This window comes from Manihot esculenta, chromosome 17 (assembly GCF_001659605.2).
Source record: "Manihot esculenta cultivar AM560-2 chromosome 17, M.esculenta_v8, whole genome shotgun sequence".
Classification (NCBI taxonomy): domain Eukaryota; kingdom Viridiplantae; phylum Streptophyta; class Magnoliopsida; order Malpighiales; family Euphorbiaceae; genus Manihot; species Manihot esculenta.
The window spans coordinates 7,993,728-8,012,500 of NC_035177.2; the positions used below are offsets into that span (position 1 = coordinate 7,993,728).

At 36.9% G+C, this 18,773-nt stretch overlaps 6 protein-coding genes across 6 annotated transcripts; all 6 read left to right on the plus strand.

The window, feature by feature from the left end:
- Positions 1-1,562: 1,562 nt before the first annotated feature.
- Positions 1,563-3,475, plus strand: LOC122722205 (polygalacturonase-like). The gene is made up of 3 exons (XM_043952387.1): positions 1,563-1,688; positions 1,776-2,081; positions 2,148-3,475. The coding sequence occupies exons 1-3, from the start codon at positions 1,563-1,565 to the stop codon at positions 2,814-2,816; spliced, it is 1,101 nt and encodes a 366-aa protein (XP_043808322.1). The 3' UTR covers positions 2,817-3,475.
- Positions 3,476-4,526: 1,051 nt separating this feature from the next.
- On the plus strand, positions 4,527-6,439 carry LOC122722206 (polygalacturonase-like). The gene is made up of 3 exons (XM_043952388.1): positions 4,527-4,652; positions 4,740-5,045; positions 5,112-6,439. Exons 1-3 carry the CDS (start codon positions 4,527-4,529, stop codon positions 5,778-5,780), a joined length of 1,101 nt encoding a protein of 366 aa, XP_043808323.1. The 3' UTR covers positions 5,781-6,439.
- Positions 6,440-7,490: 1,051 nt separating this feature from the next.
- On the plus strand, positions 7,491-9,403 carry LOC122722207 (polygalacturonase-like). Its single transcript, XM_043952389.1, has 3 exons — positions 7,491-7,616; positions 7,704-8,009; positions 8,076-9,403. Exons 1-3 carry the CDS (start codon positions 7,491-7,493, stop codon positions 8,742-8,744), a joined length of 1,101 nt encoding a protein of 366 aa, XP_043808324.1. The 3' UTR covers positions 8,745-9,403.
- Positions 9,404-10,454: 1,051 nt separating this feature from the next.
- On the plus strand, positions 10,455-12,367 carry LOC122722208 (polygalacturonase-like). The gene is made up of 3 exons (XM_043952390.1): positions 10,455-10,580; positions 10,668-10,973; positions 11,040-12,367. Exons 1-3 carry the CDS (start codon positions 10,455-10,457, stop codon positions 11,706-11,708), a joined length of 1,101 nt encoding a protein of 366 aa, XP_043808325.1. The 3' UTR covers positions 11,709-12,367.
- Positions 12,368-13,418: 1,051 nt separating this feature from the next.
- Positions 13,419-15,331, plus strand: LOC122722209 (polygalacturonase-like). The gene is made up of 3 exons (XM_043952391.1): positions 13,419-13,544; positions 13,632-13,937; positions 14,004-15,331. The coding sequence occupies exons 1-3, from the start codon at positions 13,419-13,421 to the stop codon at positions 14,670-14,672; spliced, it is 1,101 nt and encodes a 366-aa protein (XP_043808326.1). The 3' UTR covers positions 14,673-15,331.
- A 1,051-nt stretch (positions 15,332-16,382) lies between these two features.
- Positions 16,383-18,295, plus strand: LOC122722210 (polygalacturonase-like). The gene is made up of 3 exons (XM_043952392.1): positions 16,383-16,508; positions 16,596-16,901; positions 16,968-18,295. Exons 1-3 carry the CDS (start codon positions 16,383-16,385, stop codon positions 17,634-17,636), a joined length of 1,101 nt encoding a protein of 366 aa, XP_043808327.1. The 3' UTR covers positions 17,637-18,295.
- Positions 18,296-18,773: the final 478 nt, after the last annotated feature.

Consider the following 18,773-nt stretch of genomic DNA (forward strand, 5'->3'; position numbering starts at 1 on the left):
TCTATTTGTACAAATGTTAAGCCTAAGATTATAGGAAAGTTGATTCCGAGAGGATGTTAATGCACTCACTTGTTGATTCTTAATTTAAACGGAGAATGTTTCTCATTTGTCTGACGCACAGTATAGTAATTTTACAAGACTATCATTACACTTTTTAAATTTAAATGAACATAGTCAGATATGATTTCAATTTAGCTCTATCCAAAATAGAAAATCAATTTAAAAAATTTACCTATTAAACAATGTGCTTCATTTTACTTAAACAAATATAAAAGCTCACCAATTACTGAATATATCAATTGATATTAAAAGATATATTAAAAGAAAATCAATTGATATTAAATACTATATAAATACTTCTTTAAGTCCTCTATTTCTATTTGAAAAGTTAATCAACATATAAAACTTGGAATGCAAGATGAAATAATAAAAGATATATTATTGAATGAACTTAGTAATTTAATAGTGTCAAAATTCAAAATTAAAACGCGCTGTAAATTATGTTGCGGTGTTAAAATTCAACTATATCAAAGTTCAAGATGATACTTTTTAATTGAAACGCTATAATTTGAAATTAATAAATTTGATATAATGGAATTTATTTTCCTGTAGTCATGGGCTTAGCATTATAATTCAAAATTCATTTTCCTTTTCAATTAAAATAATGCTGTTCAAAAATATATATCAGGTTGTTCTAAATATTTATCCTTTCGCTTTTCTAGCATAATTTATTTTCCTAATAAACCATTTATCCGTGATCGGCTATGTAACTGTGCTGATTCTTTTTTCAATTCTTTATTCATTTATTCAAGAAGTATTTATTTGTTTCGGGAAAAAGGAGAAATATATATATACATATATCCCGTTGTGAAGAGATGAAGTCTCATATTAAGATGTTCGGAGATTATTATTGTGAATTTCTTTCTTTCTTTTCCTTTTCTTTTTTTTTTCTTTTTTATATTTGCGTTCCATTATAAATAAATAATTAAAATCGAAGCTGAGCATATTTTCGACGCTAAAATCAAGTACACGTAAAATAATACGATGCGCCTTCAGGTACCAAAGGAGAAAAGACGGAATAACGGCCTGTTAGTTCTTTTTTTCTTTTTCTGTTTTCCTCTTTTCATGTTGCACTGTACTTGTCAAAATTTTGTCCTACATGCACGCGTGAGGAAATGAATTGCGGGTGCGGTCTCCGGGCTCGTTTCGCGTCCAATACGTCCAGAATATTGTGGGAGAACGAAGAGGTTGTTGCATAAGTTATACAGGGTTCCAATATAAAAGAATATGTTAGAGAGAAATGCGGAAGTTGTAGTTTTTAGTTGCAGGTTAGCGTACGTAGGCCTTTTTTTTTTTAAGCTCAAAACATTTAACGCAAAACAAAAAGGAAAAACAGAAAACGGGATGTATGAAAATGCTACAGCCTGTAATAAACCTTGAGTAAATTAAACGAGCCGCCTGAAATATAAAAGGCCTTACAGAGGAGGAGAAATGCACAAACATTTAGAAATCAATATAGGCTGTAGATATCGAAGGAGAGGAAGCGCCTTGAAAAGAGAGATATGGGTTCCAAGGTACATGTGTGCGCAGCATATTTGGTGTTACTGTTCGCCTTTACCAGCGGAGCTCAGCCCAATACCTTTGATGTCACAAAATATGGTGCGAAGGAGGGGTCGGATATCACTAAGGTATGAAAGTAAACTCGGTTCTCGATATCGCGACGGTATTTCCTAGATTATTGCTGTCAGGTCTTTCATTGCCGTTTTCGTTTTTAGGCTTTACTGAGTGCGTGGAAGGGGGCTTGTGGAGCAGCGGGTTCCGGCAAAGTCGTGATACCAAAAGGGAAGTACTCATTAGGCGTGGTGGATTTGCTAGGCCCTTGCAAGGGTGCCATGCATCTTCAAGTGGAAGGAACGTTGGTGGCGCCAGCAAAAGCTAGCCAGCACCGCAAGAATAGCTGGGTTACATTGAGATACCTGGACCGATTAACGGTATCCGGTGGTGGGGCCTTCGACGGACAAGGAGAAATTGCTTGGCAGCGGGAGAGCTGTGGCGGCGGATGCAAGAAAGCACTTCCAGTTGTAAGAAAATCCGAACGCTACTTTACTAACGGTCATTCATAGGCCCGTTCATGGCAGTAATACTAACTACGTTTTCTCTGCGTAACTGTTCTATCAAAACTGTATCAGAACCTAAGGTTTGACTTCGTCACCAACAGCATAGTCGAGGACGTGACATCCATAGATAGCAAGCAGTTCCACGTCAATCTCCTCGGCAGCAAAAACCTTACCTTCCAGCGATTTTCGGTGAAAGCGCCGGGGCATAGTCCCAACACGGATGGAATTCACATTGGACGGTCGGAGGAGATCAACATTATTGATTCAAACATTATGACCGGTGATGATTGCATCTCCATTGGCCGGGGGAGCAGGCAAGTACGAATCACAAACGTAAGGTGCGGACACGGGCATGGCATTAGTATTGGAAGTTTAGGAAAGTACGAGAAGGAAGAACCTGTGTCTGGAATTTATGTGAAGAATTGCACAATATACGACACCGACAATGGCGTGAGAATTAAGACTTGGCCCGCATTGCATGGTGGCAGTGTGTCGAATATCCAGTTCGAGGATATCGTCATGCAAAACGTCAGCAATCCCATCATTATAGATCAAATGTACTGCCCGCATAACGAATGCAATCGCAAGGTAACTTTTCAATTTTTATTTTTTCACAACAAGAAGGAGAATTTATATATATGGGTGTGTTACAATTATGCTAAAATATTGCGACTTTTTGCAGATGCCATCAAAAGTTAAAATAAGCGACGTCATCTTCAAGAATATTCGAGGATCGTCAAGAACGCCCACAGCCGTTCAATTGACATGCAGCAGCAGCGTACCATGCAAGAACGTTGAACTTTCTAACGTTAACCTCCAGTACACCGGATCTAAGGGTCCTGCAAAATCTATTTGTACAAATGTTAAGCCTAAGATTATAGGAAAGTTGATTCCGAGAGGATGTTAATGCACTCACTTGTTGATTCTTAATTTAAACGGAGAATGTTTCTCATTTGTCTGACGCACAGTATAGTAATTTTACAAGACTATCATTACACTTTTTAAATTTAAATGAACATAGTCAGATATGATTTCAATTTAGCTCTATCCAAAATAGAAAATCAATTTAAAAAATTTACCTATTAAACAATGTGCTTCATTTTACTTAAACAAATATAAAAGCTCACCAATTACTGAATATATCAATTGATATTAAAAGATATATTAAAAGAAAATCAATTGATATTAAATACTATATAAATACTTCTTTAAGTCCTCTATTTCTATTTGAAAAGTTAATCAACATATAAAACTTGGAATGCAAGATGAAATAATAAAAGATATATTATTGAATGAACTTAGTAATTTAATAGTGTCAAAATTCAAAATTAAAACGCGCTGTAAATTATGTTGCGGTGTTAAAATTCAACTATATCAAAGTTCAAGATGATACTTTTTAATTGAAACGCTATAATTTGAAATTAATAAATTTGATATAATGGAATTTATTTTCCTGTAGTCATGGGCTTAGCATTATAATTCAAAATTCATTTTCCTTTTCAATTAAAATAATGCTGTTCAAAAATATATATCAGGTTGTTCTAAATATTTATCCTTTCGCTTTTCTAGCATAATTTATTTTCCTAATAAACCATTTATCCGTGATCGGCTATGTAACTGTGCTGATTCTTTTTTCAATTCTTTATTCATTTATTCAAGAAGTATTTATTTGTTTCGGGAAAAAGGAGAAATATATATATACATATATCCCGTTGTGAAGAGATGAAGTCTCATATTAAGATGTTCGGAGATTATTATTGTGAATTTCTTTCTTTCTTTTCCTTTTCTTTTTTTTTTCTTTTTTATATTTGCGTTCCATTATAAATAAATAATTAAAATCGAAGCTGAGCATATTTTCGACGCTAAAATCAAGTACACGTAAAATAATACGATGCGCCTTCAGGTACCAAAGGAGAAAAGACGGAATAACGGCCTGTTAGTTCTTTTTTTCTTTTTCTGTTTTCCTCTTTTCATGTTGCACTGTACTTGTCAAAATTTTGTCCTACATGCACGCGTGAGGAAATGAATTGCGGGTGCGGTCTCCGGGCTCGTTTCGCGTCCAATACGTCCAGAATATTGTGGGAGAACGAAGAGGTTGTTGCATAAGTTATACAGGGTTCCAATATAAAAGAATATGTTAGAGAGAAATGCGGAAGTTGTAGTTTTTAGTTGCAGGTTAGCGTACGTAGGCCTTTTTTTTTTTAAGCTCAAAACATTTAACGCAAAACAAAAAGGAAAAACAGAAAACGGGATGTATGAAAATGCTACAGCCTGTAATAAACCTTGAGTAAATTAAACGAGCCGCCTGAAATATAAAAGGCCTTACAGAGGAGGAGAAATGCACAAACATTTAGAAATCAATATAGGCTGTAGATATCGAAGGAGAGGAAGCGCCTTGAAAAGAGAGATATGGGTTCCAAGGTACATGTGTGCGCAGCATATTTGGTGTTACTGTTCGCCTTTACCAGCGGAGCTCAGCCCAATACCTTTGATGTCACAAAATATGGTGCGAAGGAGGGGTCGGATATCACTAAGGTATGAAAGTAAACTCGGTTCTCGATATCGCGACGGTATTTCCTAGATTATTGCTGTCAGGTCTTTCATTGCCGTTTTCGTTTTTAGGCTTTACTGAGTGCGTGGAAGGGGGCTTGTGGAGCAGCGGGTTCCGGCAAAGTCGTGATACCAAAAGGGAAGTACTCATTAGGCGTGGTGGATTTGCTAGGCCCTTGCAAGGGTGCCATGCATCTTCAAGTGGAAGGAACGTTGGTGGCGCCAGCAAAAGCTAGCCAGCACCGCAAGAATAGCTGGGTTACATTGAGATACCTGGACCGATTAACGGTATCCGGTGGTGGGGCCTTCGACGGACAAGGAGAAATTGCTTGGCAGCGGGAGAGCTGTGGCGGCGGATGCAAGAAAGCACTTCCAGTTGTAAGAAAATCCGAACGCTACTTTACTAACGGTCATTCATAGGCCCGTTCATGGCAGTAATACTAACTACGTTTTCTCTGCGTAACTGTTCTATCAAAACTGTATCAGAACCTAAGGTTTGACTTCGTCACCAACAGCATAGTCGAGGACGTGACATCCATAGATAGCAAGCAGTTCCACGTCAATCTCCTCGGCAGCAAAAACCTTACCTTCCAGCGATTTTCGGTGAAAGCGCCGGGGCATAGTCCCAACACGGATGGAATTCACATTGGACGGTCGGAGGAGATCAACATTATTGATTCAAACATTATGACCGGTGATGATTGCATCTCCATTGGCCGGGGGAGCAGGCAAGTACGAATCACAAACGTAAGGTGCGGACACGGGCATGGCATTAGTATTGGAAGTTTAGGAAAGTACGAGAAGGAAGAACCTGTGTCTGGAATTTATGTGAAGAATTGCACAATATACGACACCGACAATGGCGTGAGAATTAAGACTTGGCCCGCATTGCATGGTGGCAGTGTGTCGAATATCCAGTTCGAGGATATCGTCATGCAAAACGTCAGCAATCCCATCATTATAGATCAAATGTACTGCCCGCATAACGAATGCAATCGCAAGGTAACTTTTCAATTTTTATTTTTTCACAACAAGAAGGAGAATTTATATATATGGGTGTGTTACAATTATGCTAAAATATTGCGACTTTTTGCAGATGCCATCAAAAGTTAAAATAAGCGACGTCATCTTCAAGAATATTCGAGGATCGTCAAGAACGCCCACAGCCGTTCAATTGACATGCAGCAGCAGCGTACCATGCAAGAACGTTGAACTTTCTAACGTTAACCTCCAGTACACCGGATCTAAGGGTCCTGCAAAATCTATTTGTACAAATGTTAAGCCTAAGATTATAGGAAAGTTGATTCCGAGAGGATGTTAATGCACTCACTTGTTGATTCTTAATTTAAACGGAGAATGTTTCTCATTTGTCTGACGCACAGTATAGTAATTTTACAAGACTATCATTACACTTTTTAAATTTAAATGAACATAGTCAGATATGATTTCAATTTAGCTCTATCCAAAATAGAAAATCAATTTAAAAAATTTACCTATTAAACAATGTGCTTCATTTTACTTAAACAAATATAAAAGCTCACCAATTACTGAATATATCAATTGATATTAAAAGATATATTAAAAGAAAATCAATTGATATTAAATACTATATAAATACTTCTTTAAGTCCTCTATTTCTATTTGAAAAGTTAATCAACATATAAAACTTGGAATGCAAGATGAAATAATAAAAGATATATTATTGAATGAACTTAGTAATTTAATAGTGTCAAAATTCAAAATTAAAACGCGCTGTAAATTATGTTGCGGTGTTAAAATTCAACTATATCAAAGTTCAAGATGATACTTTTTAATTGAAACGCTATAATTTGAAATTAATAAATTTGATATAATGGAATTTATTTTCCTGTAGTCATGGGCTTAGCATTATAATTCAAAATTCATTTTCCTTTTCAATTAAAATAATGCTGTTCAAAAATATATATCAGGTTGTTCTAAATATTTATCCTTTCGCTTTTCTAGCATAATTTATTTTCCTAATAAACCATTTATCCGTGATCGGCTATGTAACTGTGCTGATTCTTTTTTCAATTCTTTATTCATTTATTCAAGAAGTATTTATTTGTTTCGGGAAAAAGGAGAAATATATATATACATATATCCCGTTGTGAAGAGATGAAGTCTCATATTAAGATGTTCGGAGATTATTATTGTGAATTTCTTTCTTTCTTTTCCTTTTCTTTTTTTTTTCTTTTTTATATTTGCGTTCCATTATAAATAAATAATTAAAATCGAAGCTGAGCATATTTTCGACGCTAAAATCAAGTACACGTAAAATAATACGATGCGCCTTCAGGTACCAAAGGAGAAAAGACGGAATAACGGCCTGTTAGTTCTTTTTTTCTTTTTCTGTTTTCCTCTTTTCATGTTGCACTGTACTTGTCAAAATTTTGTCCTACATGCACGCGTGAGGAAATGAATTGCGGGTGCGGTCTCCGGGCTCGTTTCGCGTCCAATACGTCCAGAATATTGTGGGAGAACGAAGAGGTTGTTGCATAAGTTATACAGGGTTCCAATATAAAAGAATATGTTAGAGAGAAATGCGGAAGTTGTAGTTTTTAGTTGCAGGTTAGCGTACGTAGGCCTTTTTTTTTTTAAGCTCAAAACATTTAACGCAAAACAAAAAGGAAAAACAGAAAACGGGATGTATGAAAATGCTACAGCCTGTAATAAACCTTGAGTAAATTAAACGAGCCGCCTGAAATATAAAAGGCCTTACAGAGGAGGAGAAATGCACAAACATTTAGAAATCAATATAGGCTGTAGATATCGAAGGAGAGGAAGCGCCTTGAAAAGAGAGATATGGGTTCCAAGGTACATGTGTGCGCAGCATATTTGGTGTTACTGTTCGCCTTTACCAGCGGAGCTCAGCCCAATACCTTTGATGTCACAAAATATGGTGCGAAGGAGGGGTCGGATATCACTAAGGTATGAAAGTAAACTCGGTTCTCGATATCGCGACGGTATTTCCTAGATTATTGCTGTCAGGTCTTTCATTGCCGTTTTCGTTTTTAGGCTTTACTGAGTGCGTGGAAGGGGGCTTGTGGAGCAGCGGGTTCCGGCAAAGTCGTGATACCAAAAGGGAAGTACTCATTAGGCGTGGTGGATTTGCTAGGCCCTTGCAAGGGTGCCATGCATCTTCAAGTGGAAGGAACGTTGGTGGCGCCAGCAAAAGCTAGCCAGCACCGCAAGAATAGCTGGGTTACATTGAGATACCTGGACCGATTAACGGTATCCGGTGGTGGGGCCTTCGACGGACAAGGAGAAATTGCTTGGCAGCGGGAGAGCTGTGGCGGCGGATGCAAGAAAGCACTTCCAGTTGTAAGAAAATCCGAACGCTACTTTACTAACGGTCATTCATAGGCCCGTTCATGGCAGTAATACTAACTACGTTTTCTCTGCGTAACTGTTCTATCAAAACTGTATCAGAACCTAAGGTTTGACTTCGTCACCAACAGCATAGTCGAGGACGTGACATCCATAGATAGCAAGCAGTTCCACGTCAATCTCCTCGGCAGCAAAAACCTTACCTTCCAGCGATTTTCGGTGAAAGCGCCGGGGCATAGTCCCAACACGGATGGAATTCACATTGGACGGTCGGAGGAGATCAACATTATTGATTCAAACATTATGACCGGTGATGATTGCATCTCCATTGGCCGGGGGAGCAGGCAAGTACGAATCACAAACGTAAGGTGCGGACACGGGCATGGCATTAGTATTGGAAGTTTAGGAAAGTACGAGAAGGAAGAACCTGTGTCTGGAATTTATGTGAAGAATTGCACAATATACGACACCGACAATGGCGTGAGAATTAAGACTTGGCCCGCATTGCATGGTGGCAGTGTGTCGAATATCCAGTTCGAGGATATCGTCATGCAAAACGTCAGCAATCCCATCATTATAGATCAAATGTACTGCCCGCATAACGAATGCAATCGCAAGGTAACTTTTCAATTTTTATTTTTTCACAACAAGAAGGAGAATTTATATATATGGGTGTGTTACAATTATGCTAAAATATTGCGACTTTTTGCAGATGCCATCAAAAGTTAAAATAAGCGACGTCATCTTCAAGAATATTCGAGGATCGTCAAGAACGCCCACAGCCGTTCAATTGACATGCAGCAGCAGCGTACCATGCAAGAACGTTGAACTTTCTAACGTTAACCTCCAGTACACCGGATCTAAGGGTCCTGCAAAATCTATTTGTACAAATGTTAAGCCTAAGATTATAGGAAAGTTGATTCCGAGAGGATGTTAATGCACTCACTTGTTGATTCTTAATTTAAACGGAGAATGTTTCTCATTTGTCTGACGCACAGTATAGTAATTTTACAAGACTATCATTACACTTTTTAAATTTAAATGAACATAGTCAGATATGATTTCAATTTAGCTCTATCCAAAATAGAAAATCAATTTAAAAAATTTACCTATTAAACAATGTGCTTCATTTTACTTAAACAAATATAAAAGCTCACCAATTACTGAATATATCAATTGATATTAAAAGATATATTAAAAGAAAATCAATTGATATTAAATACTATATAAATACTTCTTTAAGTCCTCTATTTCTATTTGAAAAGTTAATCAACATATAAAACTTGGAATGCAAGATGAAATAATAAAAGATATATTATTGAATGAACTTAGTAATTTAATAGTGTCAAAATTCAAAATTAAAACGCGCTGTAAATTATGTTGCGGTGTTAAAATTCAACTATATCAAAGTTCAAGATGATACTTTTTAATTGAAACGCTATAATTTGAAATTAATAAATTTGATATAATGGAATTTATTTTCCTGTAGTCATGGGCTTAGCATTATAATTCAAAATTCATTTTCCTTTTCAATTAAAATAATGCTGTTCAAAAATATATATCAGGTTGTTCTAAATATTTATCCTTTCGCTTTTCTAGCATAATTTATTTTCCTAATAAACCATTTATCCGTGATCGGCTATGTAACTGTGCTGATTCTTTTTTCAATTCTTTATTCATTTATTCAAGAAGTATTTATTTGTTTCGGGAAAAAGGAGAAATATATATATACATATATCCCGTTGTGAAGAGATGAAGTCTCATATTAAGATGTTCGGAGATTATTATTGTGAATTTCTTTCTTTCTTTTCCTTTTCTTTTTTTTTTCTTTTTTATATTTGCGTTCCATTATAAATAAATAATTAAAATCGAAGCTGAGCATATTTTCGACGCTAAAATCAAGTACACGTAAAATAATACGATGCGCCTTCAGGTACCAAAGGAGAAAAGACGGAATAACGGCCTGTTAGTTCTTTTTTTCTTTTTCTGTTTTCCTCTTTTCATGTTGCACTGTACTTGTCAAAATTTTGTCCTACATGCACGCGTGAGGAAATGAATTGCGGGTGCGGTCTCCGGGCTCGTTTCGCGTCCAATACGTCCAGAATATTGTGGGAGAACGAAGAGGTTGTTGCATAAGTTATACAGGGTTCCAATATAAAAGAATATGTTAGAGAGAAATGCGGAAGTTGTAGTTTTTAGTTGCAGGTTAGCGTACGTAGGCCTTTTTTTTTTTAAGCTCAAAACATTTAACGCAAAACAAAAAGGAAAAACAGAAAACGGGATGTATGAAAATGCTACAGCCTGTAATAAACCTTGAGTAAATTAAACGAGCCGCCTGAAATATAAAAGGCCTTACAGAGGAGGAGAAATGCACAAACATTTAGAAATCAATATAGGCTGTAGATATCGAAGGAGAGGAAGCGCCTTGAAAAGAGAGATATGGGTTCCAAGGTACATGTGTGCGCAGCATATTTGGTGTTACTGTTCGCCTTTACCAGCGGAGCTCAGCCCAATACCTTTGATGTCACAAAATATGGTGCGAAGGAGGGGTCGGATATCACTAAGGTATGAAAGTAAACTCGGTTCTCGATATCGCGACGGTATTTCCTAGATTATTGCTGTCAGGTCTTTCATTGCCGTTTTCGTTTTTAGGCTTTACTGAGTGCGTGGAAGGGGGCTTGTGGAGCAGCGGGTTCCGGCAAAGTCGTGATACCAAAAGGGAAGTACTCATTAGGCGTGGTGGATTTGCTAGGCCCTTGCAAGGGTGCCATGCATCTTCAAGTGGAAGGAACGTTGGTGGCGCCAGCAAAAGCTAGCCAGCACCGCAAGAATAGCTGGGTTACATTGAGATACCTGGACCGATTAACGGTATCCGGTGGTGGGGCCTTCGACGGACAAGGAGAAATTGCTTGGCAGCGGGAGAGCTGTGGCGGCGGATGCAAGAAAGCACTTCCAGTTGTAAGAAAATCCGAACGCTACTTTACTAACGGTCATTCATAGGCCCGTTCATGGCAGTAATACTAACTACGTTTTCTCTGCGTAACTGTTCTATCAAAACTGTATCAGAACCTAAGGTTTGACTTCGTCACCAACAGCATAGTCGAGGACGTGACATCCATAGATAGCAAGCAGTTCCACGTCAATCTCCTCGGCAGCAAAAACCTTACCTTCCAGCGATTTTCGGTGAAAGCGCCGGGGCATAGTCCCAACACGGATGGAATTCACATTGGACGGTCGGAGGAGATCAACATTATTGATTCAAACATTATGACCGGTGATGATTGCATCTCCATTGGCCGGGGGAGCAGGCAAGTACGAATCACAAACGTAAGGTGCGGACACGGGCATGGCATTAGTATTGGAAGTTTAGGAAAGTACGAGAAGGAAGAACCTGTGTCTGGAATTTATGTGAAGAATTGCACAATATACGACACCGACAATGGCGTGAGAATTAAGACTTGGCCCGCATTGCATGGTGGCAGTGTGTCGAATATCCAGTTCGAGGATATCGTCATGCAAAACGTCAGCAATCCCATCATTATAGATCAAATGTACTGCCCGCATAACGAATGCAATCGCAAGGTAACTTTTCAATTTTTATTTTTTCACAACAAGAAGGAGAATTTATATATATGGGTGTGTTACAATTATGCTAAAATATTGCGACTTTTTGCAGATGCCATCAAAAGTTAAAATAAGCGACGTCATCTTCAAGAATATTCGAGGATCGTCAAGAACGCCCACAGCCGTTCAATTGACATGCAGCAGCAGCGTACCATGCAAGAACGTTGAACTTTCTAACGTTAACCTCCAGTACACCGGATCTAAGGGTCCTGCAAAATCTATTTGTACAAATGTTAAGCCTAAGATTATAGGAAAGTTGATTCCGAGAGGATGTTAATGCACTCACTTGTTGATTCTTAATTTAAACGGAGAATGTTTCTCATTTGTCTGACGCACAGTATAGTAATTTTACAAGACTATCATTACACTTTTTAAATTTAAATGAACATAGTCAGATATGATTTCAATTTAGCTCTATCCAAAATAGAAAATCAATTTAAAAAATTTACCTATTAAACAATGTGCTTCATTTTACTTAAACAAATATAAAAGCTCACCAATTACTGAATATATCAATTGATATTAAAAGATATATTAAAAGAAAATCAATTGATATTAAATACTATATAAATACTTCTTTAAGTCCTCTATTTCTATTTGAAAAGTTAATCAACATATAAAACTTGGAATGCAAGATGAAATAATAAAAGATATATTATTGAATGAACTTAGTAATTTAATAGTGTCAAAATTCAAAATTAAAACGCGCTGTAAATTATGTTGCGGTGTTAAAATTCAACTATATCAAAGTTCAAGATGATACTTTTTAATTGAAACGCTATAATTTGAAATTAATAAATTTGATATAATGGAATTTATTTTCCTGTAGTCATGGGCTTAGCATTATAATTCAAAATTCATTTTCCTTTTCAATTAAAATAATGCTGTTCAAAAATATATATCAGGTTGTTCTAAATATTTATCCTTTCGCTTTTCTAGCATAATTTATTTTCCTAATAAACCATTTATCCGTGATCGGCTATGTAACTGTGCTGATTCTTTTTTCAATTCTTTATTCATTTATTCAAGAAGTATTTATTTGTTTCGGGAAAAAGGAGAAATATATATATACATATATCCCGTTGTGAAGAGATGAAGTCTCATATTAAGATGTTCGGAGATTATTATTGTGAATTTCTTTCTTTCTTTTCCTTTTCTTTTTTTTTTCTTTTTTATATTTGCGTTCCATTATAAATAAATAATTAAAATCGAAGCTGAGCATATTTTCGACGCTAAAATCAAGTACACGTAAAATAATACGATGCGCCTTCAGGTACCAAAGGAGAAAAGACGGAATAACGGCCTGTTAGTTCTTTTTTTCTTTTTCTGTTTTCCTCTTTTCATGTTGCACTGTACTTGTCAAAATTTTGTCCTACATGCACGCGTGAGGAAATGAATTGCGGGTGCGGTCTCCGGGCTCGTTTCGCGTCCAATACGTCCAGAATATTGTGGGAGAACGAAGAGGTTGTTGCATAAGTTATACAGGGTTCCAATATAAAAGAATATGTTAGAGAGAAATGCGGAAGTTGTAGTTTTTAGTTGCAGGTTAGCGTACGTAGGCCTTTTTTTTTTTAAGCTCAAAACATTTAACGCAAAACAAAAAGGAAAAACAGAAAACGGGATGTATGAAAATGCTACAGCCTGTAATAAACCTTGAGTAAATTAAACGAGCCGCCTGAAATATAAAAGGCCTTACAGAGGAGGAGAAATGCACAAACATTTAGAAATCAATATAGGCTGTAGATATCGAAGGAGAGGAAGCGCCTTGAAAAGAGAGATATGGGTTCCAAGGTACATGTGTGCGCAGCATATTTGGTGTTACTGTTCGCCTTTACCAGCGGAGCTCAGCCCAATACCTTTGATGTCACAAAATATGGTGCGAAGGAGGGGTCGGATATCACTAAGGTATGAAAGTAAACTCGGTTCTCGATATCGCGACGGTATTTCCTAGATTATTGCTGTCAGGTCTTTCATTGCCGTTTTCGTTTTTAGGCTTTACTGAGTGCGTGGAAGGGGGCTTGTGGAGCAGCGGGTTCCGGCAAAGTCGTGATACCAAAAGGGAAGTACTCATTAGGCGTGGTGGATTTGCTAGGCCCTTGCAAGGGTGCCATGCATCTTCAAGTGGAAGGAACGTTGGTGGCGCCAGCAAAAGCTAGCCAGCACCGCAAGAATAGCTGGGTTACATTGAGATACCTGGACCGATTAACGGTATCCGGTGGTGGGGCCTTCGACGGACAAGGAGAAATTGCTTGGCAGCGGGAGAGCTGTGGCGGCGGATGCAAGAAAGCACTTCCAGTTGTAAGAAAATCCGAACGCTACTTTACTAACGGTCATTCATAGGCCCGTTCATGGCAGTAATACTAACTACGTTTTCTCTGCGTAACTGTTCTATCAAAACTGTATCAGAACCTAAGGTTTGACTTCGTCACCAACAGCATAGTCGAGGACGTGACATCCATAGATAGCAAGCAGTTCCACGTCAATCTCCTCGGCAGCAAAAACCTTACCTTCCAGCGATTTTCGGTGAAAGCGCCGGGGCATAGTCCCAACACGGATGGAATTCACATTGGACGGTCGGAGGAGATCAACATTATTGATTCAAACATTATGACCGGTGATGATTGCATCTCCATTGGCCGGGGGAGCAGGCAAGTACGAATCACAAACGTAAGGTGCGGACACGGGCATGGCATTAGTATTGGAAGTTTAGGAAAGTACGAGAAGGAAGAACCTGTGTCTGGAATTTATGTGAAGAATTGCACAATATACGACACCGACAATGGCGTGAGAATTAAGACTTGGCCCGCATTGCATGGTGGCAGTGTGTCGAATATCCAGTTCGAGGATATCGTCATGCAAAACGTCAGCAATCCCATCATTATAGATCAAATGTACTGCCCGCATAACGAATGCAATCGCAAGGTAACTTTTCAATTTTTATTTTTTCACAACAAGAAGGAGAATTTATATATATGGGTGTGTTACAATTATGCTAAAATATTGCGACTTTTTGCAGATGCCATCAAAAGTTAAAATAAGCGACGTCATCTTCAAGAATATTCGAGGATCGTCAAGAACGCCCACAGCCGTTCAATTGACATGCAGCAGCAGCGTACCATGCAAGAACGTTGAACTTTCTAACGTTAACCTCCAGTACACCGGATCTAAGGGTCCTGCAAAATCTATTTGTACAAATGTTAAGCCTAAGATTATAGGAAAGTTGATTCCGAGAGGATGTTAATGCACTCACTTGTTGATTCTTAATTTAAACGGAGAATGTTTCTCATTTGTCTGACGCACAGTATAGTAATTTTACAAGACTATCATTACACTTTTTAAATTTAAATGAACATAGTCAGATATGATTTCAATTTAGCTCTATCCAAAATAGAAAATCAATTTAAAAAATTTACCTATTAAACAATGTGCTTCATTTTACTTAAACAAATATAAAAGCTCACCAATTACTGAATATATCAATTGATATTAAAAGATATATTAAAAGAAAATCAATTGATATTAAATACTATATAAATACTTCTTTAAGTCCTCTATTTCTATTTGAAAAGTTAATCAACATATAAAACTTGGAATGCAAGATGAAATAATAAAAGATATATTATTGAATGAACTTAGTAATTTAATAGTGTCAAAATTCAAAATTAAAACGCGCTGTAAATTATGTTGCGGTGTTAAAATTCAACTATATCAAAGTTCAAGATGATACTTTTTAATTGAAACGCTATAATTTGAAATTAATAAATTTGATATAATGGAATTTATTTTCCTGTAGTCATGGGCTTAGCATTATAATTCAAAATTCATTTTCCTTTTCAATTAAAATAATGCTGTTCAAAAATATATATCAGGTTGTTCTAAATATTTATCCTTTCGCTTTTCTAGCATAATTTATTTTCCTAATAAACCATTTATCCGTGATCGGCTATGTAACTGTGCTGATTCTTTTTTCAATTCTTTATTCATTTATTCAAGAAGTATTTATTTGTTTCGGGAAAAAGGAGAAATATATATATACATATATCCCGTTGTGAAGAGATGAAGTCTCATATTAAGATGTTCGGAGATTATTATTGTGAATTTCTTTCTTTCTTTTCCTTTTCTTTTTTTTTTCTTTTTTATATTTGCGTTCCATTATAAATAAATAATTAAAATCGAAGCTGAGCATATTTTCGACGCTAAAATCAAGTACACGTAAAATAATACGATGCGCCTTCAGGTACCAAAGGAGAAAAGACGGAATAACGGCCTGTTAGTTCTTTTTTTCTTTTTCTGTTTTCCTCTTTTCATGTTGCACTGTACTTGTCAAAATTTTGTCCTACATGCACGCGTGAGGAAATGAATTGCGGGTGCGGTCTCCGGGCTCGTTTCGCGTCCAATACGTCCAGAATATTGTGGGAGAACGAAGAGGTTGTTGCATAAGTTATACAGGGTTCCAATATAAAAGAATATGTTAGAGAGAAATGCGGAAGTTGTAGTTTTTAGTTGCAGGTTAGCGTACGTAGGCCTTTTTTTTTTTAAGCTCAAAACATTTAACGCAAAACAAAAAGGAAAAACAGAAAACGGGATGTATGAAAATGCTACAGCCTGTAATAAACCTTGAGTAAATTAAACGAGCCGCCTGAAATATAAAAGGCCTTACAGAGGAGGAGAAATGCACAAACATTTAGAAATCAATATAGGCTGTAGATATCGAAGGAGAGGAAGCGCCTTGAAAAGAGAGATATGGGTTCCAAGGTACATGTGTGCGCAGCATATTTGGTGTTACTGTTCGCCTTTACCAGCGGAGCTCAGCCCAATACCTTTGATGTCACAAAATATGGTGCGAAGGAGGGGTCGGATATCACTAAGGTATGAAAGTAAACTCGGTTCTCGATATCGCGACGGTATTTCCTAGATTATTGCTGTCAGGTCTTTCATTGCCGTTTTCGTTTTTAGGCTTTACTGAGTGCGTGGAAGGGGGCTTGTGGAGCAGCGGGTTCCGGCAAAGTCGTGATACCAAAAGGGAAGTACTCATTAGGCGTGGTGGATTTGCTAGGCCCTTGCAAGGGTGCCATGCATCTTCAAGTGGAAGGAACGTTGGTGGCGCCAGCAAAAGCTAGCCAGCACCGCAAGAATAGCTGGGTTACATTGAGATACCTGGACCGATTAACGGTATCCGGTGGTGGGGCCTTCGACGGACAAGGAGAAATTGCTTGGCAGCGGGAGAGCTGTGGCGGCGGATGCAAGAAAGCACTTCCAGTTGTAAGAAAATCCGAACGCTACTTTACTAACGGTCATTCATAGGCCCGTTCATGGCAGTAATACTAACTACGTTTTCTCTGCGTAACTGTTCTATCAAAACTGTATCAGAACCTAAGGTTTGACTTCGTCACCAACAGCATAGTCGAGGACGTGACATCCATAGATAGCAAGCAGTTCCACGTCAATCTCCTCGGCAGCAAAAACCTTACCTTCCAGCGATTTTCGGTGAAAGCGCCGGGGCATAGTCCCAACACGGATGGAATTCACATTGGACGGTCGGAGGAGATCAACATTATTGATTCAAACATTATGACCGGTGATGATTGCATCTCCATTGGCCGGGGGAGCAGGCAAGTACGAATCACAAACGTAAGGTGCGGACACGGGCATGGCATTAGTATTGGAAGTTTAGGAAAGTACGAGAAGGAAGAACCTGTGTCTGGAATTTATGTGAAGAATTGCACAATATACGACACCGACAATGGCGTGAGAATTAAGACTTGGCCCGCATTGCATGGTGGCAGTGTGTCGAATATCCAGTTCGAGGATATCGTCATGCAAAACGTCAGCAATCCCATCATTATAGATCAAATGTACTGCCCGCATAACGAATGCAATCGCAAGGTAACTTTTCAATTTTTATTTTTTCACAACAAGAAGGAGAATTTATATATATGGGTGTGTTACAATTATGCTAAAATATTGCGACTTTTTGCAGATGCCATCAAAAGTTAAAATAAGCGACGTCATCTTCAAGAATATTCGAGGATCGTCAAGAACGCCCACAGCCGTTCAATTGACATGCAGCAGCAGCGTACCATGCAAGAACGTTGAACTTTCTAACGTTAACCTCCAGTACACCGGATCTAAGGGTCCTGCAAAATCTATTTGTACAAATGTTAAGCCTAAGATTATAGGAAAGTTGATTCCGAGAGGATGTTAATGCACTCACTTGTTGATTCTTAATTTAAACGGAGAATGTTTCTCATTTGTCTGACGCACAGTATAGTAATTTTACAAGACTATCATTACACTTTTTAAATTTAAATGAACATAGTCAGATATGATTTCAATTTAGCTCTATCCAAAATAGAAAATCAATTTAAAAAATTTACCTATTAAACAATGTGCTTCATTTTACTTAAACAAATATAAAAGCTCACCAATTACTGAATATATCAATTGATATTAAAAGATATATTAAAAGAAAATCAATTGATATTAAATACTATATAAATACTTCTTTAAGTCCTCTATTTCTATTTGAAAAGTTAATCAACATATAAAACTTGGAATGCAAGATGAAATAATAAAAGATATATTATTGAATGAACTTAGTAATTTAATAGTGTCAAAATTCAAAATTAAAACGCGCTGTAAATTATGTTGCGGTGTTAAAATTCAACTATATCAAAGTTCAAGATGATACTTTTTAATTGAAACGCTATAATTTGAAATTAATAAATTTGATATAATGGAATTTATTTTCCTGTAGTCATGGGCTTAGCATTATAATTCAAAATTCATTTTCCTTTTCAATTAAAATAATGCTGTTCAAAAATATATATCAGGTTGTTCTAAATATTTATCCTTTCGCTTTTCTAGCATAATTTATTTTCCTAATAAACCATTTATCCGTGATCGGCTATGTAACTGTGCTGATTCTTTTTTCAATTCTTTATTCATTTATTCAAGAAGTATTTATTTGTTTCGGGAAAAAGGAGAAATATATATATACATATATCCCGTTGTGAAGAGATGAAGTCTCATATTAAGATGTTCGGAGATTATTATTGTGAATTTCTTTCTTTCTTTTCCTTTTCTTTTTTTTTTCTTTTTTATATTTGCGTTCCATTATAAATAAATAATTAA